Consider the following 25496-nt stretch of genomic DNA (forward strand, 5'->3'; position numbering starts at 1 on the left):
GAGCCTGATTCCTCCAGCTCCGTTTTTATTTTTCAAGATTGCTTTGGCTATTCAGGGTCTTTTGTATTTCCATACAAATAGTACAGTTTTTTGTTCTAGTTCTGTGAAAAATGCCAGTGGTAGTTTGATAGGGATTGCATTGAATCTGTAGATTGCTTTGGGTAGTATAGTCATTTCACAATGTTGATTCTTCCAATCCAAGAACATGGTATATCTCTCCATCTGTTTGTATCATCTTTAATGTCTTTCATCACTGTCTTACAGTTTTCTGTTTACAGGTCTTTTGTCTCCTTAGGTAGGTTTATTCCTAGGTATTTTGTTCTTTTTGTTGCAGTGGTAAATGGGAGTGTTTCCTTAATTTCTCTTTCAGATGTTTCATCATTAGTGTATAGGAATACAAGAGAGTTCTGTACATTAATTTTGTATCCTGCTGCTTTACCAAATTCATTGATTAGCCTGAGTAGTTTTCTGGTAGCATCTTTAGGATTCTCTGTGTATAGTATCATGTCATCTGCAAACAGTGACAGTTTTACTTCTTTTCCGATTTGGATTCCTTTTATTTCTTTTACTTCTCTGATTGCTGTGGCTAAAACTTCCAAAACTATGTTGAATAATAATGGTGAGAGTTGGCAACCTTGTCTCCTTCCTGATAGTGGAAATGGTTTCAGTTTTTCACCATTGAGAATGATGTTGGCTGTGGGTTTGTCATATATGGCCTTTATTATGTTAAATTCCCTGTATGCCTACTCTCTGGAGGGCTTTTATCATAAATGGGTGTGAATTTTGTCGAAAGCTTTTTCTGCATCTATTGAGACGATCAAATGGTTTTTCTCCTTCAATTTGTTTATATGGTTTATCACATTGATCGATTTGCGTATACTGATGAATCCTTGCATTCCTGGGATAAACCCCACTTGATCATAGTGAATGATCCTTTTAATGTGCTGTTGGATTTTGTTTGCTAGTATTTTGTTGAGGATTTTTGCATTTATGTTCATCAGTGATATTGGCCTGTAGTTTTCTTTCTTTGTGACGTCTTTGTCTGGTTTTGTTATCAGGGTGATGGTGGCCTCGTAGAATGAGTTGTGGAGTGTTCCTCCCTCTGCTATATTTTGGAAAAGTTTGAGAAGAATGGGTGTTAGCTCTTCTCTGAATGTTTGATAGAAATCGCCTGTGAATCCATCTCGTCCCTGGCTTTTGTTAGTTGGACTATTTTTAATCACAATCTCAATTTCAGTGCTTGTGATTGGTCTGTTTATATTTTCTATTTCTTCCTGGTTCAGTCTCGGGACGTTGTGCTTTTCTAAGAATTTGTCCATTTCTTCCAGGTTGTCCATTTTATTGGCATATGGTTGCTTGTAGTAATCTCTCATGATCCTTTGTATTTCTGCAGTGTTAGTTGTTACTTCTCAGTTTTCATTGCTAATTCTATTGATTTGAGTCCTCTCCCTTTTTTTTCTTGATGAGTTTGGCTAATGGTTTATTAATTTTGTTTATCTTCTCAAAGAACCAGCTTTTAGTTTTATTGATATTTGCTATTGTTTCCTTCATTTCTTTTTCATTTATTTCTGATCTGATCTCTATGATTTCTTTCCTTCTGCTAACTTTGGGGTTTTTTTGTTCGTCTTTCTCTAATTGCTTTAGGTGTAAGGTTAGATTGTTTGTTTGCGATATGTCTTGTTTCTTGAGGTAGGATTGTATAGCTATAAACTTCCCTCTTAGGACTGCTTTTGCTTCATCCCGTAGGTTTTTGGTTGTTGTGTTTTCACTGTTATTTGTTTCTAGGTATTTTTTGGTTTCCTCTGATTTCTTCAGTGATCTCTAGGTTATTTAGTAGTGTACTGTTTAGCCTCCATGTGTTTGTATTTTTTACATTTTTTTCCCCGTAATTGATATCTAGTCTTATAGCATTGTGGTCAGAAAAGATACTTGATATGATTTCAATTTTCTTAAGTTTACAAAGGCTTGATTTATGATCCAAAATATGGTTTATCCTGGAGAATGTTCCCTGAGCACTTGAGAAGAAAGTGTTGTTTTTGGATGGAATGTCCTATAAATATCAATTAAGCCCATTTTGTTTCATGTGTCATTTAAAGCTTGTGTTTCCTTATTCATTTTCATTTTGGATGATCTGTCCATTGGTGAAAGTGGGGTGTTCAAGTCCCCTACTATGATTGTGTTACTGTCGATTTCCCATTTTATGGCTGTTAGCATTTGCCTTATGTATTGAGGTGCTCCTATGTTGGGTGCATAAATATTTACAATTGTTATATCTTCTTCTTGGATTGATCCGTTGATCATTATGTTGTGTCCTTCTTTGTCTCTTGTAATAGTCTTTATTTTAAAGTCTATTTTGTCTGGTGTGAGGATTGCTACTCCAGCCTTCTTTTGAATTCCATTTGTATGGAATATCTTTTTCCATCCCCTCACTTTCAGTCTGTATGTGTCCCTAGGTCTGAAGTGGGTCTCTTGTAGACAGTATATATACGGGTCTTGTTTTTGTATCCATTCAGCCAGTCTATGTCTTTTGGTGGGAGCATTTAAATCATTTACATTTAAGGTAATTATCAATATGTATGTTCCTATTACCATTTTCTTAATTGTTTTGGGTTTGTTATTGTAAGTCTTTTCCTTCTCTTGTGTTTCCTGCCTAGAGAAGTTCCTTTAGCATTTGTTTTAAAGCTGGTTTGGTAGTGTTGAATTCTCTTAACTTTTGTTTATCTGTAAAGGTGTTAATTTTTCCATCGAAGCTGAATGAGATCCTTGCTGGGTAGAGTAATCTTGGTTGTAGGTTTTTCCCTTTCATCACTTTAAATATGTTCTGACACTCCCTTCTGGCTTGCAGAGTTTCTGCTGAAAAATCAGCTCTTAACCTTATGGGGATTTCCTTGTATGTTATTTGTTGCTTTTCCCTTGATGTTTTTAATATTTTTTCTTTGTATTTAATTTTTGATAGTTTCATTAATATGTGTCTTGGCGTGTTTCTCTTTGGGTTTATCCTGTATGGTACTCTCTGTGTTTCCTGCACTTGATTGACTATTTCCTTTCCCTTGTTGAGGAAGTTTTTGACTATAATCTCTTCAGATATTTTCTGAGCCCCTTTCTTTTTCTCTTCTTCTTCTGGGACCCCTATAATTCGAATGTTGGTGTGTTCAGTGTTGTACCAGAGATCTCTGAGATTGTCCTCAATTCTTTTCATTGTTTTTTCTTCATTCTGCTCTCTGGCAGTTATTTCCACCATTTTATCTTCCAGGTCACTTATCCGTTCTTCTGCCTCAGTTATTCTGCTATTGATTCCTTCTAGAGTATTTTTTGTTTTTCTTTTTTGCGGTACGCGGGCCTCTCACTGTTGTGGCCTCTCCCGTTGCGGAGCACAGGCTCCGGATGCGCAGACTCAGCGGCCATGGCTCACGGGCCCAGCCGCTTCGCGGCACGTGGAATCCTCCCGGACCAGGGCACGAACCCGCGTCCCCTGCATCAGCAGGCAGACCCCCAACCACTGCGCCACCAGGGAAGCCCTAGAGTATTTTTAATTTCAGTGATTGTGTTGTTCATCACTGTTTGTTTCCTCATTACTTCTTCTAGATCCTTGTTAAATGTTTCTTGTATTTCTCCATTCTGTTTCTGAGATTTTAGATCATCTTTACTATCATTACTCTTAATTCTTTTTCAGGTAGGTTGCCTATTTCATTTTCATTTATTTGGTCTTGTAGGTTTTTACCTTGCTCCTTCATGTGTAACGTATTTTTCTGTCGTTAAATTTTTTTTTTCCTCTTTTTGATGGGTGGTGCCGTATTCCTGTCTTCCTGGTTGTTTGGCCTGAAACGTCCAGCACTGGTGTTTTCAGGCAGTTGGGTAGAGCTGGACCTTGGTGGTGAGATGAGGACCTACGGGAGGTCTCACTCTGATTAATATTCCCTGAGGTCTGAGGTTCACTCTTAGTCCAGTGGTTTGGTCTCAGAGCTCCCACCACCGGAACTTGGGCCTGACCTCTGGCCTTGGAACCAAGATCTTCCAAGCTTTGTGGTGTGGTTAAAAAAGAAAAAAAAAAAAAAAAAAGGCAGTACAATATCAAAGAATAAAAAAATAAAATTAGAAAGATAAAAAATACATTAGGAAAAAATAAAACTAATTGAAACAACTGCAACAAGGTAAAATAAAACCACAGCAGAAAAAAGAAAAAGAAAATAAAGAGCGGGGAACTAGCCAAAAGGGGAGAACAATAACAAAATATAAAGAATAAAATAAAATTTGAAAAATAAAAGATTTATTAGGAAATATAAAAATATAGAAGAATCAAGAACAGTGAATCAACAAGGTAAAACAGAACCCCAATCTAAAAGAGGAAAAAAGAAAAAAAAAAAGCCTTGGCTATGGGGGCAGAGTTTAGGTGGGGGTGGAACTGAGGCAGGGACCTAGGCGGGTGGCGGGGGTGATGCTTGAACGGGGCTTATGCAGGGCTCTGTTCAAGCGTGGCCCAGTACCTCTGCTTAGGATCTGGGCATTGAAGGAGAGGGGCAGCACCTGGAAAGGAGGGCCTCTGGAGTGTGGAGTTCCGGAGTTTGGAGGTAGGGCCCTGAGTGAGGGTGTATGGGTGGGGTTTAGGCCCAGCGCATTGCAGGGTGTCTCCGAATGTAGAGGTAGGGACCTGGATGGGGGTGTAGGGGCAGGGCTTGGGCTCTGAGCGGCAGGAGGGAGGCTTCCAGGGCAGAGGTTTAGGCCTGGGGTGCCTAAGTGGACGGGGAAAGTGCTGGCCCAGTTCTCTTCCGTTCCTTCATGCTCCTCCCCACCATCTTCCCCAGGGTCTCCACTGTTGCCGCTGGACCCCTAACCATGGGTGGTTCCCTCTGGGTGTAGGAGCTCCTCCCCTCCCCCAGCCACCCCTCAGGGGTGCTCATCCCAGAGGTCCGGCCTTTACTTTTGCTCCCCCTTCCCTCCCTCCCACTCCCTCAGGACCCGCTCTGCTGGAGGGGGCCTCAGTGTGCAGAGGATCAGGCCCAGAGTCTCAGCAGTTTCCTGGGGGCTCAAGTGGGCAGGGGAAACCTGACTGACCATGTTCCCTTTTGATCCTCTGCCCTCCCAGTGGTTCCCCAATATCCTCCTTCTGGCATGGGATCCCTTCCCCTCCGCCAGCTGCCCCTCAGGGGCACCAGTCCCATCCCACCTCCACTTCTCCTCCCCCATCACTCCCCCCATGCCCCACATCCTACCCAGTCGCTGGGGGTTCCCCCTGTTCCCTTAGGTGTATGTGGTCGCACGTGGTGCCTGGTAAGTGCCCTAGTTATGAGGAGATGTGAATCCGTGCTCTCCTAGTATGCCATCTTGACTCTGCCCCCTATAAAATGATTTTGATGATAGCTCCCTAAGGAGGTGTATTTTAAGACTTAAGTGACATAATAGCTCTAAAGCCCCTGGCACAATGCCAAGCCCATAGTGGGTACTCAATAAATGGTGGTTGTTGTTGCTGTTATTATAGAGGTAGCGAGTGCTTACTTGTTGAAAACACAAGCCAGTAGATGAGGCAGTGTTTAAAAGGAGGAGAATAAGTGATTACCTCAGAAAGTAAAGTGATGGAATGCATAGCATGTTATTAATCATGAATTAAAGGGAGCATTTCATTATGTTGGAAAGGGAAAGACATTAAGAAGCCTTCACTGAATATTTGACCTTTAAATTACAACTTCAGGGATTAGAGTTTCACCAGATGGATACAAGAAAGAGTGTCATGATGTGAGTAATGATGTGGAGACCCAATATCACATATAGTCTTTGGAAGCTGCTGACTATTTAACTATGGATATCTGCCCCAGATGTTACGGGAAGGGAATGGTTGGAGGAGGGCCTAAAAAGGCATGCTGAAACTAAATTGCTGTATATTCCATGTTAAGAAGGTGGTGCATTATCCTATTGGTGCCATTGAAGGTTTAAAACAATTTTTTTATTGTGGTAAAATATATATGACATAATATTTACCATTTTAACCATCTTTAAGTGTACAGTTCAGTGACATTAAGTACATTCACATTATTGTACAATGATCTGCAATATCCATTTCTAGAACTTTTTCATTAACTTATATTGAAACCCTGTATCCATTAAACAATAACTCCTCATTTCTCTCTCACCCTTGCTCCTGGTAACCACCGCTCTACTTTCTGTCTCTGTATTTGACTATTGTAGGTGCCGCATGTAAGTGGAATTATATATTTGTCCTATTCTGCTTATTTCACTTAGCGTAACGTCTTTAAGCTTCAACCATATTGTAGTACAGTACGTGTCAGAATTTCTTTCCTTTTTAATGTTGAATAATATTCCATTCTATGTAGTATATACCATGTTTTGTGTGTCCATTCATCCATGGATGGATGTCTGGGTTGTTTCTACTTTTTGCTATTGTGAACATGGGTGTAGAAATACTTGTTTGAATCTTTACTTTCATTTCTTTTGTGTATATACCCAGAAGTGGAATTGCTGAGTCAAATGGTAAATTTATGTTTAATTTTCTGAGGACCTGCCATGCTGTTTTCTGCAGGGGCTGTACCATTTTACATTCCCACCAGTGGTACACAAGGGTTCAATTTCTTCATATCCACAAAATCTTGTTGTTGTTTTTTCTGTTGTTTTTGTTTTGATGATAATCATCTTAGTCGTATATCATTGTGCTTTTGATTTGCATTTTCCTAATGATTAGTGATGTTGAGCACCTTTTCATGTGCTTATTGTCCATTCATATATCTTCTTTGGAGAAATGTGTATTCAAGTCCTGTGACCACTTTTGAATTGGGTTATTTTCTTGTAGTTGAGTTTAAGAGTTCTTCGTATGTTCTGGATATTAATTCTGTATCATACACATGACTTGCAAATTTTTATTCCATTTATGAGTTGCCTTTTTACACTATTAGTAGTGTTGTTTGATACACAAAAGTTTTTAATTTTCGTGAAGTCCAATTTGTCTGTTTTTTCTTTTGTTTCCTGTGTTTTTGTTTAATATCCAAAAAATCATTTCCAAATCCAAAGTCATGAAGCTTTTCTCTTTTGTTTTCTTCTAAGACTTTTATAATTTTGCTCTTATGTTTAGATCTTTGATCCATTTTGAGTTAATTTTTGTATGTGGTGTAAGACGAGGCTCCATATTACATGTGGATATCCAGCTTTCCTAGCACCATGTTTTGAAAAGGAAGTTCTTTCCCATTGAATGTTCTTGACATTTTTATTAAAAATCATTTGACCTTATATATGAACATCTATTTCTGGGCTCTCTTATTTTACTTTATTGGCCTCTGTGTCTATATTTATGCCACTGCCATACTGTTTTGGTTACTGTGGCTTTGTAGTAAGTTTTGAAATCAGGAAATGTTAGTCTCCTAGCTTTGTTCCTCTTGTTCAAGATTGTTTTGGCTATTTGGGGTCCCTTGAGAGTCCAGGTGAATTTTAGGATCTTTTTTCCTATTTCTGCAAAAGAAAAAGTCATTAGGATATTGATAGGGATTGCATTGAATATGTAGATTGCTTTGGGTACTGTTGACATCTTAACAATATTAAGTCTGCCAATCCATGAACATGGAATATCTTTCTCTTTATTCATGTCTTCTTTAATTTCTTTAAGCCATGTTTTGTCTTTTTCACTGTACCTCTTTCATCTTCTTGGTTAATTCTTAAATCTTTTATTCTTTTTGATGCTATTTTAAGGGGAATTATTTTATTTCAGGTTGTTCATTGTTAGTGTATAGAAATGCAAATGATTTTTGTGTGCTGATTTGTATCTTGCTAGTTTGCTGAATTTGTTCATTAGTTTTTTGTGTTTTTTTTTACATCTTTATTGGAGTATAATTGCTTTACAATGGTGTGTTAGTTTCTGCTTTATAACAAAGTGAATCAGTTATACATATACATATGTTCCCATATCTCTTCCCTCTTGCGTCTCCCTCCCTCCCACCCTTCCTATCCCACCCCTCTAGGTGGTCACAAAGCACTGAGCTGATCACCCTGTGCTATGCGGCTGCTTCCCACTAAGCTATCTGTTTTATGTTTGGTAGTGTATATATGTCCATGCCACTCTCTCACTTTGTCACAGCTTACCCTTCCCCCTCCCCATATTCTCAAGTCCATTCTCTAGTAGGTCTGTGTCTTTATTCCTGTCTTAACCCTAGGTTCTTCATGACTTTTTTTTTCTTAAATTCCATATATATGTGTTAGCATACAGTATTTGTCTTTCTCTTTCTGACTTACTTCACTCTGTATGACAGACTCTAAGTCCATCCACCTCATTACAAATAGCTGAATTTTGTTTCTTTTTATGGTTAAGTAATATTCCATTGTATATATGTGCCACATCTTCTTTATCCATTCATCCGATGATGGACATTTAGGTTGTTTCCATCTCCTGGCTATTGTAAATAGAGCTGCAATGAACATTTTGGTACATGACTCTTTTTGGGTTATGGTTTTCTCAGGGTATATGCCCAGTAGTGGGATTGCTGGGTCATATGGTAGTTCTATTTGTAGTTTTTTAAGGAACCTCCATACTGTTCTCCATAGTGGCTGTACCAATTCACATTCCCACCAGCAGTGCAAGAGTGTTCCCTTTTCTCCACACCCTCTCCAGCATTTATTGTTTCTAGATTTTTTGATGATGGCCATTCTGACTGGTGTGAGATGATATCTCATTGTAGTTTTGATTTGCATTTCTCTAATGATTAATGATGTTGAGCATTCTTTCATGTGTTTGTTGGCAGTCTGTATATCCTCTTTGGAGAAATGTGTATTTAGGTCTTCTGCCCATTTTTGGATTGGGTTGTTTGTTTTTTTGTTATTGAGCTGCTTGTAAATTTTGGAGATTAATCCTTTGTCAGTTGCATCATTTGCAAATATTTTCTCCCATTCTGAGGGTTGTGTTTTGGTCTTGTTTATGGTTTCCTTTGCTGTGCAAAAGCTTTGAAGTTTCATTAGGTCCCATTTGTTTATTTTTGTTTTTATTTACATTTCTCTAGGAGGTGGGTCAAAAAGGATCTTGCTGTGATTTATGTCATAGAGTGTTCTGCCTATGTTTTCCTCTAAGAGTTTGATAGTTTCTGGCCTTACATTTAGGTCTTTAATCCATTTTGAGTTTATTTTTGTGTATGGTGTTAGGGAGTGATCTAATCTCATACTTCTACATGTACCTGTCCAGTTTTCCCAGCACCACTTATTGAAGAGGCTGTCCTTTCTCCACTGTATATTCCTGTCCCCTTTATCAAAGATAAGGTTACCATATGTGCGTGGCTTTATTTCTGGGCTTTCTATCCTGTTCCATTGATCTATCTTTCTGTTTTTGTGCCAGTACCATACTGTCTTGATTACTGTAGCTTTGTAGTATAGTCTGAAGTCAGGGAGCCTGATTCCTTTGGCTCCGTTTTTCGTTCTCAAGGTTGCTTTGGCTATTCGGGGTCTTTTGTGTTTCCATACACATTGTGAAATTTTTTGTTCTAGTTCTGTGAAAAATGCCAGTGGTAGTTTGATAGGGATTGCATTGAATCTGTAGATTGCTTTGGGTAGTAGAGTCATTTTCACGATGTTGATTCCTCCAATCCAAGAACATGGTATATCTCTCCATCTATTTGTATCATCTTTAATTTCTTTCATCAGTGTCTTATAATTTTCTACATACAGGTCTTTTGTCTCCTTAGGTAGGTTTATTCCTAGGTATTTTATTCTTTTTGTTGCAGTGGTAAATGGGAGTGTTTTCTTGATTTCACTTTCAGATTTTTCATCGTTAGTGTATAGGAATACCAGAGATTTCTGTGCATTAATTTTGTATCCTGCTACTTTACCAGATGCATTGATTAGCTCTAGTAGTTTTCTGGTACATCTTTAGGATTCTCTATGTATAGTATCATGTCATCTACAAACAGTGACAGCTTTACTTCTTTTTTTCCGATTTGGATTCCTTTTATTTCCTTTTCTTCCCTGATTGTTGTGGCTAAAACTTCACAAAGGCTTGATTTGTGACCCGAGATATGATCTATCCTGGAGAATGTTCCATGAGCACTTGAGAAAAATGTGTATTCTGTTGTTTTTGGATGGAATGTCCTATAAATATCAATTAAGTTCATCTCATTTAATGTATCATTTAAAGCTTGTGTTTCCTTATTTATTTTCATTTTGGATGATCTGTCCATTGGTGAAAATGGGGTGTTAAAGTCCCCTACTATGAATGTGTTACTGTCAATTTCCCCTTTTGTGGCTGTTAGTATTTGCCTTATATATTGAGGTGCTCCTATGTTGGGTGCATAAATATTTACAATTGTTATATCTTCTTCTTGGATCGACCCCTTGATCATTATGTAGTGTATTTCTTTGTCTCTTCTAATAGTCTTTATTTTGAAGTCTATTTTGTCTGATATGAGAATTGCTACTCCAGCTTTCTTTTGGTTTCCATTTGCATGGAATATCTTTTCCATCCCCTCACTTTCAATCTGTATGTGTCTAGGTCTGAAGTGGGTCTCTTGTAGACAGCATATATATGGGTCTTGTTTTTGTATCCATTCAGCCAGTCAGTGTCTTTTGGTGGGAGCATTTAATCCATTTACATTTAAGGTAATTATTGATATGTATGTTCCTATTCCCATTTTCTTAATTGTTTTGAGTTTGTTATTATAGGTCTTTTCCTTCTCTTGTGTTTCTTGCCTAGAGAAGATCCTTTAGCATTTGTTGTAAAGCTGGTTTGGTGGTGCTGAACTCTCTCAGCTTTTGCTTGTCTGTAAAGGTTTTAATTTCTCCATGAAATCTGAATGAGATCCTTGCTGGGTAGAGTAATCTTGGTTGTAGGTTTTTCTCCTTCATCACTTTAAATATGTCCTGCCAGTCCCTTCTGGCTTGCAGAGTTTCTGCTGAAAGATCAGCTGTTAACCTTATGGGGATTCCCTTGTGTGTTACTTGTTGTTTTTCCCTTGCTGCTTTTAATATGTTTTCTTTGTATTTAATTTTTTGTTCATTAGTTTTAACATTTGTTTTTAGACGCTTAAGGGTTTTCTATCTCTCACCTGGACTATTTCCAATTTATCTCACTTCTTGCCCTGCCCCCCCACACCCAGTCTTCTTCATTCAGTAGCCAGAATTGTTCTTTTAAAATATATGATAGGGCTTCCCTGGTGGCGCAGTGGTTGAGAGTCCTCCTTCTGATGCAGGGGACATGGGTTCGTCCCCTGGTCCGGGAAGATCCCACATGCCGCGGAGCGGCTGGGCCCGTGAGCCATGGCCGCTGAGCCTGCGTGTCCAGAGCCTGTGCTCCACAATGGGAGAGGCCACAACAGTGAGAGGCCCACGTACCACAAAAATAAAAATAAATAAATAAAGTATATGATGTTCCTTCCTATTTATAGCCCATCAGTACCTTCGCAACTTAAAATAAAATTCTCAGCCCTTATCAAGTTTCATGAGGTTATACAATATTTGGCTTCTAGTTAACTTTTCAGTTTCATCATGTTTCACAGTCACCACTTTGTTACTCAGCCTCAGAAATATTGCTCTCTTTAAATAAGATTAGGTACTTTTTTGCCTCTGAGTTTTCACATTTACTGTTTTCTGTGTCTTGAATGCTCTTCCTCCAGAAATTTAAATGTCTCTCTTCTTCACTTTCAGGTCTCTTCACCTGTTTTAGCGGCTTTGTCTGTCTACTCTATTCTAAAATAATACCGTCTTTCCAACAGTCTGTAGCCTCTTACCCTGTTTTATTTTTCTTAATAACACTACCTGACATCATAATATATATTTATTTATCTGTTGTCTATTTTCTCTAATTAGAATGTAAGTTACAGAAGCGTAGGGATTTAATTGATCATATTTATGACAGAGGATATATGAAGATATCAGGTTGACAGGATGATCAATGATATGAGGATATAAATGAGAATGTTTGATGGAACAGTATCCTAAAGGAGGTAGAATAGGCTTATTTTTCAAAAAAAAAATTTATTTTTATTTATTTGGCTGCGCCGGGTCTTAGTTGTGGCAAGCAGGATTGTTGCAGCATGCGGGATCTTTAGTCGCAGCGTGCAGGCTCTTATTGCAGTATGCGGGATAGCATAGATAGAAGAGTGTTCACTGTCTTTTATCCTCTTATTTTCAATCTAGAAATAAAGATAATTTTGTTGCATGTTAATTTTGTATCATTTTTTCATTAAGTATATTGCTGTTAATACCTTGGGTAAATCCTAAAAAGAAAGTAGTCCTGAAAACTTAGATGCTCATCTAAGATGTAGTTTATAGTTAAGGTTGCAGAAATGATTTCAGAAACTTATAAAAACAAGGTTGTCTTACTTCCTGTGTTTGATTATTCTGTACCATAGGTAAACTTGATTTACATTAAGACTGAATATGGTAACAAAGAATAGAATTAGGAATAGACCAAAGTCTTTGTTTTACTATATTGAGTGGGGGAGCGGGAAAAATAAACTACTTTTGATTATTCTTTTGGGAGCTCCATATCTCAAAAAAAATAAGAGATTGTTTTTTGACTGAAATGTGATAATAGAAAATGTTTTTGTTATAATATTAAAGAAATGGTATAGTCTGTTATGTTGAAAAATGTATGGAATAGTAGGATGTGAGCTGGTGGGTGATTTTCTTCTTTTCTTATAATTCATGTAGCTTTTGCAGTTAGCATGTAGTTTTTAAAATCAGAGTAATCAATTAATTTTAAAAATCATTGTGCATATATAATATAGTCCCTCTTCAGCTCCTTGCTTTAAATTGGCTTTCAAACTTTTAGCAGAATAGAGGTTTTGTTTTTTTTTTTAACATTTTGCCTAGTTTTGTATAAAATAACAGCGAAATCAGTTTTAAATGGGAGGCAGTGTATCAAATACATGGCGATATTGTTTAGGATGTTTTCCTGTGACCATTTAATCTGGTACTGTACATGCCAATCAGAGACATTCAAGACCTTCTGCTATAACTAAGACAACGTCTCTTGGCTGCAGCAAAATGATCAGCTAAATGTTGTTACTTATGGAATCTTGGCTTTGATGTAGCATTTCAGAATTTATGCACACAGTAAAGTAAAACAGGTTTTATTTTTTAAATGTTTAATAGCAACCTCCCCCACAGCACCTCTCATTCTTTCAATCCTGCTTCACAAAGGCAGGGATCTCTGTCTCTTTTGTTCAGTTCCGTATCCTAGGTTTCTTAAATCTGGCAATAGAAGGTGCATGTATGTTGATTATGTCCTTCTCTCCTAAATACGAGGACATTAAAATAGAAATCTTTTTTTATATTGTTGTTGTTAAACGTCACACTAATAGGAAAAACAGGAAGAAAGTGAGCTTCGTTCTCTGCCACCTCCTTCCCTTGCCCACTTGGCTGCTTTAAGTGTTGCAGTTATTGAATTATCAAAAGAACAAGGAATAACAGATGATGACCTCAGAGTTCGTCAGGAAATTGTGGAGGAAATGTCAAAGGTTATAACAGCATTTTTACCAGGTACAGCTTCATTTTATACTTAATTTTTAAAATGACACAACTCTTCCTCTTGCTTCCTCTTGAACTTAGGGTAAATTCTTAATGTTTTTCTTTCTCTTTTTTTCTCCATCTTAACAGTAGATTAATTATTTGTAAATGACTTTTGGGGGGGAGATATTTCAGAAAAGGAAAATGGAGAATTACGGCACAGCATAAATTTTGTAATAAGAAAAAAAGATTTTTAAAATGTCAGATGCAAGATTAATTGCTTAGTGCTTGAATATTATATTTTATATTAAATTTTCAGTATCATTGACTTCTGAATGGACATTTTAGTCATATTTATTTCAGTATATACAGTTGAACTAGTTACTGAATAAAATTCCTATTGCTTGATAGTGGGGAAAATTAATTTACTTTAAGGAAGTTAGAGGTAAAATTTATACTTTTATTTCTTTTTTTGACTCTTGATCTTTCTTTACAGAAAGCTTACGTTTTTGGCACAAGGGGGAGTTGGGTCAGGTTTATGGTAGACATTTATGTATAGATTATTTGCTTAGCCCTCATCATTTTTTTGCATTAATACTGAATTTAAGTAAATGGATATTAAGTAAGACTTGTTTCTTACCACCAAAGGGATTTTAGACAGTTGATAAATTATAATTTTATATCAAGCCATTGTGAGATTTATAAGAAAGAATTTGAAATTTTAATTTTTCTTTATTATTTCTATAATGTAGTTTTCTATCTAAAACACATTGATACTAATTTAAATTATACATAGGAATAATTTACTTATTATTATAAGAATAGAAGTGAAATATTTATGATTTTAATGACTTGGATGACTTTCAGACATTTTGTGAACTTGAAAAGTTGACTTTTATAAATTCAACTGAGTACAAACTTAACACTTCCTAACATACTAAACATCCCATGATCAGTCCCAATTATGTTATTTTTCAACTTGCCCTCTGCTGAGATCATTTAAAAATTTACCGTATTATGATTTTTGTTTTTGTTTTTGTTTTTTGCGGTACGTGGGCCTCTCACTGTCGTGGCTTCTCCCGTTGCGGAGCACAGGCTCCGGACGCACAGGCTCAGCGGCCATGGCTCACGGGCCCAGCCACTCCGCGGCATGTGGGATCTTCCCGGACCGGGGCACGAACCCGCGTCCCCTGCATCAGCAGGCGGACTCCCAGCCACTGTGCCACCAGGGAAGCCCTGTATTATGATTTTTGAAATAACATATTTGATAGTTTGCAAAAGATGTAGGTAGCATGTTATTATTCCTATTTATTTTGTTCTGTGAACTCTTGAAAGCCAGAGTTTTTTTTGGTTTTAGGTCTGCAGTATCAATTGACTTGGCTTCACTTTGTGTTTTTAAAGAGCATTGGCTGAATGTCTGTGATCCCTTCCTCATTTAAAGAGCTATTTCTTAAGTAAATATAAATATCTAAAAAAATACGTAGTTTGTGACAGTAGCTATAGCTAGGTTAGTACATTCTTTACTGTTACATATTAAATGTGAAACATACTTCTAGTTATTCCTAAATGAATTACTACTAAAATTTTGTTTAAACACTGAACTTGAATGAGTTATTTCTCTCTTCCTGAACCCTATAACTGAGAAACATTTTTACTATTTTGTAGATCAGTTAGAAAAGGATATTATTCTTCTATAATTGCTGTATTAGAATTGGAAGACACAGAATTGAAATATATGCAGTTTTCCTATCACTGTTTTTTAAAGTTCTCATATTTGCATGCTGTTTCATGCTATGATATTTTTCCTTCATTTCCAGAGTGTTCACTTAGGTTGTATGGCTCGTCTCTGACTAAGTTTGCTCTGAAAAGTAGTGATGTTAATATAGATATAAAATTTCCTCCCAAGGTAAGTAATTAGACAAGACCCTTTTCTGTATGGTTCTTAATTAGTACTTGGTATTGTTTATTGGTTATCTTTTTAGAGAAGATATAGGAGAATATAAAACTCTGGCTTGTAGAATGTTACCATCATGATTTAACAGTGCTTTTGGAAAGTACTTTTTAGGTGTCAGGCATAGGTGGAATTAAAGAAAATAAGGGAGAAAAAAAAAAAAGAAGAGGAAGGTGGTCAAAAAAAGGAAAATGCTTGTATTTGAACGTGTTGAACAGTTATTGCTTATGGTAAGCAGTATAGAAAGAGGAAAGAATTTTGAAATCATACATCTGTAGATGTTCAAATCTTGGCTGCAATGAGCAAGTTACTTGACCTTCTTGAGCCTCAGTTTCTAATTTCCAAAATAGGAATAATAACTTCAATATTAAATAAGGTGATATATATACCAAGTATGTTTTGTATAGTGCCTGGTACATTATAGGTACTGTTTTTTTTTTTTTTTGGCATTACGCGGGCCTCTCACTGTCATGGCCTCTCCTGTTGCGGAGCACAGGCTCCGGACGCGCAGGCTCAGGGGCCATGGCTCACGGGCCTAGCCGCTTCGCGGCATGTGGGATCTTCCCGGACCGGGGCACGAACCCGTGTCCCCTGCATCGGCAGGCGGACCCTCAACCACTGCGCCACCAGGGAAGCCCCACATTATAGGTACTTTTAATAAGTAGTGGCTAGGACCATTAGCAAAATACCAATATTGTTTAGCATTGCTAACATTGCTTATTTCCTGACATATCAAACATTTAAAATAATCAGTTGATATTTGATGTGTTTTTAACTTTTTGAATAATAAGTTTATGCTCAAGGAGGTTTGATTTGGGTGAAAATTTGATGTTTTAATTTCTAGTCTGATATAGTCGTTAACTTACAAGTAAGGTATGATTATTAAATGCTTTTTAAATAGCAGCAAAGTACACATTTAAGCTAAATATTTGACATGCTTGTTATTTAAAGTAGTACTTTAATCTAAGCCTTTTGGCCATGCTGCCAGTTGTCAATATCCCTTAAATTTCTTATCTCAACAACTTCTCTTTAGAAATCATTTGGTAAACTGATTTCTTTTTTCATTTGTTTTGATATGAAATTGAAGAATCTTTTCTCACTCTAAGAACTCACTAATTCTAGTAGTGTTGCTGGAATAATAGCACTATATGATTTATTAGATTTTACTTCATCCATGAACAAGATTTCTAAACATAAAAGTAGAACACTATTCTGTTTTCATTATTTTAAAATACAGAGCATGATTTTACTTGTATTCTCTAAAGTTCTGAAACTTGAACTTTGAAGTTAGTGTATTTATTAATTTGAAACTTCTTTTAGATGAATCATCCAGATCTTCTGATACAAGTGCTTGGGATTTTAAAAAAAAGTGGTGAGTTTCTTTTTAAAGTTGTTTTTCTAAAGAAAGTTCTTTAAAGATATATGCATTGTGTTGTTTATGTATGCCTAACCAAGTTAAAGTAAAACTACTAGCATATTTGCGTCATTGTATTGCATATGTATTTAATAGGTGTACTAGAACATTTACATGTCAGATCAAAAGTATCATATTTAAAATTGATATATTAAAAACGATTGCCTTTTGGGTAATTTCAAAATGTTGCCTTTGAGTATTATGAATGCTTCTTGTGTAAAATGAGACAGAAAACCTGTAATCATTAGGAGATTGTTGATGAAGGAAGATTTAGGGAGAGACTTGGGGAAAAAATGTGTGTATGCATTGAATAAATATGTTTTTTCCCCACTTAAAACAATGTTAATCATTTATAGTACATCAACCAGATTATACCTACTAACTCTTTCATATGTGGCTCATCTGTCTGGATTGATTTTTATGTAAAAAGGACATTCATATAGGTAACAATACTTTTTAAATAAAAATTTTAAAAATTACAGCTTTCTCAAAGCAGGTCCCAGGTCATGTAGTAGAGTCTGGAATATTATTTTCTTGGTTTTATTTACTGCTTTTCTTGTTATATAAAGTAAATGCTTAGGAGCTCAGAATCTGGAGCCAGACTTTCCAGATGCAAATTTTAGTTAGTTGTACCACTTACTGGTTGTGTGTCCTTTGACAAATTACTTAAGTGTTAATGCTTCAGTTTTCTCATCTATAAAATGGCAATAATGTAGTATCTGTTTGATGAGAGGGTTGTTTATGAGGATGAAATGGGTTAAGCCATAGCTTAGAAAAGTACCTGGTTTACAGTACCTTCTTATTAAATTTCTGCTGCTGTGATTGTTATTATTATTACTATTGTCATCTTATATTTTATGAATCATAATTACCTGTCAAAAATATTTCCATTTTGGCTTAGAAGAGATAGTTTATTGATTTTAGCCATACCCTCTCATTGGCTCTAGTGTCAGTTCTAAAGTTCTTTTCTTCTCTCTGTCTGCCCTATCAGCTCTCTGTTATTTATCAGCTTTTTGGCCATTTTCCTGGGATATTAATATTTAAGGGATGATTTTGGTCCAGTTTAACCTGTAAAGGAAGTTTTCTTCTGTAATAAATAGTTGACTCTCATTGCACAAAAACTCTAAAGCATAATATAGATAAGCGCTTTTACCTCTTTAGACTCACTAGACACTATCAACGTAGCAAAAATATTTTAAATATGTTTTCCACTAAAATACATGAATAGATCATCTTAAGTCATATAACATAGGTTTCTAAAATTCAGTCTGAATGTAAAATTGATTATTCCCTCCTTTATGCCCTCTGTACTCTTTAAAGACCTCTGTCCTGTTATCTGCAGGATTTATTTGTTTATATATTTGTTTTCCAAATCCCTAATTGAGCTCTTTGTATCTATTCATTGTCATATCCATCATGCATAATGTAATTCCTGACATGAAGCTTTTCAGCACATTTGTTTTGAATAGATTAATAATTCCAACAGGTACTACTAAGAGATTTTTTCTGAACTTCAAATGAGATAATGTTAATCCATCTATTTTTGTTTAGATTAGGTATTTTATGGCATGGGGCCTACCTTGGAGATGTAGAGAAAGACTTCAGAGTGGAAGTGTACTTCACCTGTTAGTCCTTCCTTAAGAGCTTTGGCAGACTCTTCGTATATTAACAGGAAATAGGGCCAGTAGAGTTAGCCTTTTACTGCCATGGATAATTTAAAAGAACTATATTGTCAAAGCATTGTAGGTTCTCCTTTTGTGACTCCTGTGGAAATAGCCTTCGGAAGTAAGTGGTGTCCTCTGTTTGCTATATCTATGAAGGTTTAACAACTTTGACTAGATTGTATATTTACTTGGAAATATTCAAACTTTTAGGGATGTTAAAACCTTTCTTCTTAAGGTAATTATAATGTTCGGACAGTATTTGGGACTCTGACTGTCTGTGGTTTGTGATAATACAGCAAATGACACCAAGAGAGGTAAGAGATTCTGTTGGGTTGATGCTTAAAACGAGAAGAGTGGATTGTCCCACAGAAGCAGTGAGAGTGATTTTTAGAAGGAAACGATTACTTAATGTTTACCATAGAGCAGACATTTGAGAGATGTTGACATTAGCTTACATGTTTTATTTTTTTTCTTTATTAGTATTATATGTAGATGTGGAATCTGATTTTCACGCTAAAGTTCCTGTTGTGGTGTGCAAAGATCGGAAAAGGTCGGTAACAATGAAGAGAAAATAAAGTTTTTTTAAAAAAAATTAACAACAACCAAGTATGCAGTGGATATCTGTAAGAGAGAAGAGTTTTGTTTTAGATTTCTTCTTGGATTAATTTGACTAAGCTAGTTTCTATTTATTAAAATTAGCAAGCCTGCTAAAAGCATGTGAACAAGAAATGGAGTTATTAGAGAGTTAAAAATAAAACATTCTAATGCAAAACTTTTCATTTGTTTATTCACCCAACAGTATTGAGCATTTACTATATGTTAGGTACTGCTTTGCTTATTTCAAACATAAATAAGAAATAGACTGTCTTCTCAAGGGTCTGTCTATTAGAATCTAGTTTTTAGTTCACTGAAATTCAAGGAGTCATTGAAGATTGATCTTCGCTTTCTATTCAGATATTTATAGGACTGAGAGAGCAACATGCCTTTGACAAAGGAAACTGAAATAATTGTATTTGAAACCAGTGTGGGAGAGATGGAAACAATATGGAAATAATATATTCTTTTATTGATTATTAATTATTATTTCTTACATTTTAAGATTACTCTGTTTTTTTATTCAAAGCTAGAAGAATCTTTGGAGATCTAGTTCAACTTCCTTATTGTCTAAATTAGAAAATTGAGACCTGGAGTGATTAAGTGATTTGTCCAAATTCAAATTATTCAGGGGAAAATCAGAATTGGAATAGAGGTATTCTGACTTCTAGTGTTTTTCCTACTACATTGTGTCAAATTGCCTCTGCGGCAACCTCAGTCACATTCTTTTCCCTGCCACAAAAATGTTTCTTCTACAATTCTGTCACTCCGTTTAATGTAGCTCCTATATTCACTTACATATAAGCATTACTTGTGGATTAATAGATAAATTCTTTCTGATCTCTAATCTGAAAATAGCATATCAATAAAGTCATGAAAGCTTGGATAGGAAAAATTAGAGTCAAGAAGTATAGCTAGTCAATTCAGTATTTCATTTTTTTTTTTTTTTTTGTGGTACGCGGGCCTCTCACTGTTGCGGCCTCTCCCGTTGCGGAGCACAGGCTCCGGATGTGCAGGCTCAGCAGCCATGGCCCACGAGCCCAGCCGCTCTGCGGCATGCGGGATCCTCCCGGACTGGGGCACGAACCCTTGTCCCCTGCATCGGCAGGTGGACTCTCAACCACTGTGCCACCAGGGAAGCCCCAGTATTTCATTTTTTGTTTTTATCATGTGCAAGGTAAAAAGAATGGACTAGGAAGGTATGTTGTACTATTTGACATTGATGATATCAATGTCTTTCCCCTCACATAAATCAAATTTTGGTGCATCTTAATGCTGCTTTTGAAATTAATTTTTCATGAACTTAAATATTAAATACTAAGTGAGGTTAAAATTTATTTCTGAAGTATAAATGGATAGTTAAAACATCTTTAATTTGTATGGAACTCTAGTGATGGAAATGATATATAGTTTTCTGTTAGCTCTAAGTTTGTTAAAACATTTGTTTTTATTATGAATTCTTAGGTGTTAATTGTGGTGACTGGAAAGGATAGCCACAGGATTTGAAGTATTCTGGTTTTTAAGGTATTAGTACAGTGAAAATTTGTTTCTTTCTCATTCACAGTGGTTTACTTTGTAGAGTGAGTGCAGGAAATGATATGGCATGCCTCACTACTGACTTACTTGCTGCTCTTGGCAAAATGGAACCTGTCTTTACTCCCTTGGTGTTAGCCTTTCGCTATTGGGCTAAGGTAAGTGGAACAGAGGAAAAAAGTACCTAACATTTAAGATAACTGAGGCTTTTTCTTGCACTAACATGTAACATAAATCATAATAATATGGGGACAAAATAGTTATTTGTGGACAGAAAGTGGTGTGGCAGGTTCTGATAATGGACGTGAAAATAGTTTCATAGGCATGTAGAGTTTATTAATATACTTTAGAATGTTTAATTATTGTACTTTATTCTCTTTTATTCAGTGTAGAAATATTCTCTTTCACATCTTAGTATTTGAGACTCAAGTTTTCACTCTTAATTGTAATTGTAAGTTAAGGTTGTAAGGTTGTAAGATATTGTTATGCAAGTTAAGATTCTTTTGTTAGCATATTTTTTTCCCAGTCTCTGTCTTAGAACATTATTCTCTTTCCTCTAAATTATTGGTAACCTGCAGCAATTTCTTTCTTTCTTTTTTTTAATGAATTTATTTATTTATTTTTGGCCGCATTGGGTCTTTTGTTGCTGTGCACGGGCCTTCTTTAGTTGCGGCGAGCGGGGGCTACTCTTCATTGTGGTGAGCGGGCTTCTCATTGCGGTGGCTTCTCTTGTTGCGGAGCACAGGCTCTAGGCGCATGGGTTCAGTAGTTGTGGCTCACGGGCTATAGAGCTCAGGCTCAGTAGTTGTGGTGCACGGGCTTAGTTGTTCCGTGGCATGTGGGATCTTCCCGGACCAGGGCTTGAACCCCTGTCCCCTGCATTGGCAGGCGGATTCTTAACCACTGCGCCACCAGGGAAATCCCCCCTGCAGCAATTTCTGAATGGCCAACTGCTAAGAATTTGTTATCTAAGTTTCCTAAATTAGAATTCACATATTATTAAAGGCTGTGGTTCCCCCTGTGCTCCAGGTTACCCCTTGGAGGTGGCGAGGAGTGGTAAATATCAGTCCAAATGACTAGAGAGAGAGAGATTTTAGTTTTTGTATATAGTATTCATCAGTGCAGTATTCATTACTTGTTAGACTAATGATGAGTAAATTCTCTGTCTTATACAAAGAAGATGAGTTAGTGGGGTAGTGGTGGAGTGATAACTTGAGAACAAAAACAGCCAGAGGATTCTTTTAGAAATATTTTGTCTCGCCTTTTGATTCTCCCCATAGTTGGGACAGAACCAGCTGTCTGAGTAAGGAACAGCTTGAAAAGTATGGAACAGTCAGAAAGCCTAAGTTGGGGTGTCTTCATACCTAACACCTTTGTGTTTGCTATTCCCTTCATCTAAAATGTTCTTACCCCACATATCCAGAATGGTTCACTCTTTTACTTTTTTTCAAGTTTCTGCTCAAATTTCATCTTACCAGAGTCTCCTGGACCACCCTGTATAAAATAGCATTGCCTCCATCACTCTCTCTTGCCTTTACCCTGCTTTATTTTGTTCATAGCACTTACTGCCACCTTCCATACATATTCATATATTTGTTTGTGATCTGTTTTCTTCCATGAAATTATAAACTGCAAGGATAGGAAGTTTAGTCTGTTTTATTTATTCACGGCTGGTCCTCGTGCTTCTTATGTTACTGTGCCAGTGCAGAGTAGGCATTTAATAAATATTTGTTGAATACATGGCCCAGTTCTTCAGAAAGATTGTTAATCCTTGGAAGTGACTGGGAGCAGTGAACCAGTCTGAGGGAGGGTGAACCTCCTCTTATTTATCTCATTATATGCTGTGCCTAGCATAATGCCTGGCATACTACAGAAATTTAGTGCTGTGAAATGGAATAAACCAATTCCAACTCTAATTTTTATACTAGATATTTATATCAATTTGAGCAAGGCACTTCATCCATCTGAGCTTCAATTTTTCTATCTGGAGAGATTATTTCAAAAGTGATATGAGATAATGAATGAGAATATACTTTGAATTCTAAAATGCTACACAAATCTTTTTTGTTCAATTGGCAAGTGAGATTATTTAAACAACGATAAGTCAGCAGGGATAGGACTGGTGTGACAACCCTAGTAACTAAAGTTGCTCAGAGTATGGGATGAGACTGGTAGACAAGGACTAGCCATTACTCAGGAAACTAAGTTTATCAACTCCAGGAAGGTTAGTGGCTTCATAAGGAATGAAGGAATAAATAGCTGCCTCTGGGATGGTGCTATTTAATTATGCCATAACTTTTTTAGTGGTCATAAATAGTCTTAGTTTTCTCACACACTTCTTTTGTTCTTTTAAGTAATTAGACTGTGTTAGAAGACTATAAATGGTATTCAGCTTATTTTCATTTGGGAAAAAAAAAGTGGCCTATAAACTTTGTTTCCTAAAGTGGTCTCTTTGAAAAGGTTACTCAAATTTATATTGATTCTAAACATACCAATCAGTGAAGGACACTAAAAAACGTGTTACAAAGCTGGTTGCAGAGTGGTTCCTTTCTGTTTCCAACAGAGCGATGTGTCTCATTTTTGGCAGCTGTGTTAGTTGCAAAGAGCTTTTCCCAGTGATTTTCATTTTCTGAGTTTATTGTAAGAAACCTAGAAATGATTTCTCTCAAATAATTCCTCTCAAATATTTTTTTCCAACAGCTTTATTTATCTTGAAGTTTTAATCCACATTGTATGTTATTTAGTAAAGCACAGATTTTCCATGATTTGAGGGTTCAGAAAAATTGTAGTATATGAATATAATTTATTCTTGTAATTGATATCATGAGATTGCTGTTGATTGTTCTCTGGCTGTCTCCATTCTTAAGTAGCTATATTCTTAGCATTCTACTAATAAGAAATTGTTTTCTGGGAAAGCCTATTAATACTCTGGGCAGCAAAACTCTTAGCCTTATCAGTCCAATATAGTCACGTTTCCTGACTCAGAGCCACTTTTTGTAGTTAACATAAGAATTAATTTTAGCAATATCTGACATCTAAAAGAGATTCCTGGGGGTTTTACTTTATTTTTATTTTTTACTGTATATATTTAAGGTATACAACTTGGTGATTTGATATATGTATACATTGTGAAATAATCACCAGTCAAGCTAATTAACATATCTGTTACCTCACACAGTTACCATTTTAGTTACGGTTTTTGTGTGTGTAGTGAGAAAACACTTGAGATCTAACTTAACAAATTTCAAGTATATGGTACAGTATGGTTAACTATAGTCACCACGCTGTACATTAGATCACCATAACTTATTCATCTTGTGTAACTGAAATTTTATACCCCTTGACCAACAATCTTCCCATTTCCCTCTACCCCAGCCTCCGGTAGCCACCAATCTCTTCGCTTCTAATTAGTTTGACTATTTTAGATTCCACATATAAGTGAGATATAACATTTGTCTTTCTGTGCCTGTCTTATTTCACTTAGCATAAATAATGTCCTCTAGGTCTATCTGTATTGTCGCAAATGGCAGAATTTCCTTCTTTTTTAAGGCTAAATAATGTTTCATTGTGTGTATATAGCACATTTCCTTTATCCATTTATCTGTCTATAGACGTTTAGGTTATTTCCATGTCTTGGCTATGAGATCTCTGTTTTAAGAGCTCTCTGTTAAACTACCTCAGTGTTTTTCCTCTGTGAGATGTCTGATAGTGTTAACAGCTTACATGAGCAGCTCCTTTTAGTTGCAAAGAAGTTTCTGGTTAACTTGACTTATTCATTAGGCAGCATACCCTTTGTCCTAATACCCTGGATAAATGAGAATTTATTCTAGTGGAATATTTTGAGCTCTCTTTCAAATTTATTTATTTATTTAAATAAATGTATTTATTTTTGGCCGTTTTGGGTCTTCGTTGCTGCGTGTGGGCTTTCTCTAGTTGTGGCGAGTGGGGGCTACTATTTTCGTTGCGGTGCATGGGCTTCTCACTGTGGTGGCTTGTCTTGCTGCGGAGCGCAGGCTCTAGGTGCGCAGGCTTCAGTAGTTGTGGCGCGTGGGCTTAGTTGCTCCATGGCATGTGGGATCTTCCCAGACCAGGGATCGAACCCCTGTCCCCTGCATTGGCAGGCGGATTCTTAACCACTGCGCCACCAGGGAAGTCCTAAGCTCTTTTTATCAGTGTTTTTTAATCCTTTTTTATTTCAAATTATATTCTTAAATTTACTAAGGCTTTAGTGATTATGCTATGTCTTTATTATGTAAGGAAAATAATAACAGTCCAATTACAGGCTGATCTTACTCAAATAAATGCAAAAGTCTAAATAAAATATAAGAAAGTGGGGACTTCCCTCGTGGTACAGTGGTTAAGAATCCGCCTGCTAATGCAGGGGACACGGGTTCGATCCCTGGTCTGGGAAGATCCCACATGCTGTGGAGCAACTAAGCCCACGCACCACAGCTACTGAAGCCTGTGCGCCTGGAGCCCGTGCTCCTCAACAAGAGAAGTCACTGCAATGAGAAGCCTGCGCACCGCAACGAAGAGTAGCCCCTGCTTGCTGCAACTAGAGAAAGCCCATGTGCAGCAACGAAGACCCAATGCAGCCAAAAGTAAAATTAAATAAAAAACACAACATATATATATATATATACGCAAGTGGGATTCCCTGGTGGCGCAGTGGTTGAGAGTCCGCCTGCTGATGCAGGGGGCGCGAGTTCGTGCCCCGGTCTGGGAAGATCCCACATGCCGTGGAGCGGCTGGGCCCGTGAGCCATGGCCGCTAAGCCTGCGCTTCCGGAACCTGTGCTCCGCAACGGGAGAGGCCATGACAGTGAGAGGCCTGCGTACCGCAAAAAAAAAAAAAAAGTGAATTACTCAAGCCATATGTGTTAAAATAAGGAATATTACAGAGATGTTCATCAATT

At 36.7% G+C, this 25496-nt stretch overlaps 1 protein-coding gene across 9 annotated transcripts in view; it reads left to right on the forward strand.

The window, feature by feature from the left end:
• The window catches only part of TUT4 (terminal uridylyl transferase 4), a 143805-nt gene that overhangs the window by 66697 nt on the left and 51612 nt on the right, over positions 1-25496 (forward strand). For all 9 annotated transcript variants that reach the window (XM_027108531.1, XM_027108535.1, XM_027108536.1 and 6 more), the window contains exons 5-9: positions 13281-13458; positions 15243-15331; positions 16697-16748; positions 18935-19004; positions 20613-20739. In XM_027108531.1, the coding sequence (XP_026964332.1) occupies positions 13281-13458; positions 15243-15331; positions 16697-16748; positions 18935-19004; positions 20613-20739 (516 nt within the window). The remainder of the gene's footprint in view (positions 1-13280; positions 13459-15242; positions 15332-16696; positions 16749-18934; positions 19005-20612; positions 20740-25496) is intronic.

The sequence above is a fragment of the Aethalodelphis obliquidens genome, unplaced genomic scaffold (assembly GCF_003676395.1).
Source record: "Aethalodelphis obliquidens isolate GAN/ISIS:26980383/991018 unplaced genomic scaffold, ASM367639v1 scaffold9, whole genome shotgun sequence".
Lineage (NCBI taxonomy): Eukaryota > Metazoa > Chordata > Mammalia > Artiodactyla > Delphinidae > Aethalodelphis > Aethalodelphis obliquidens.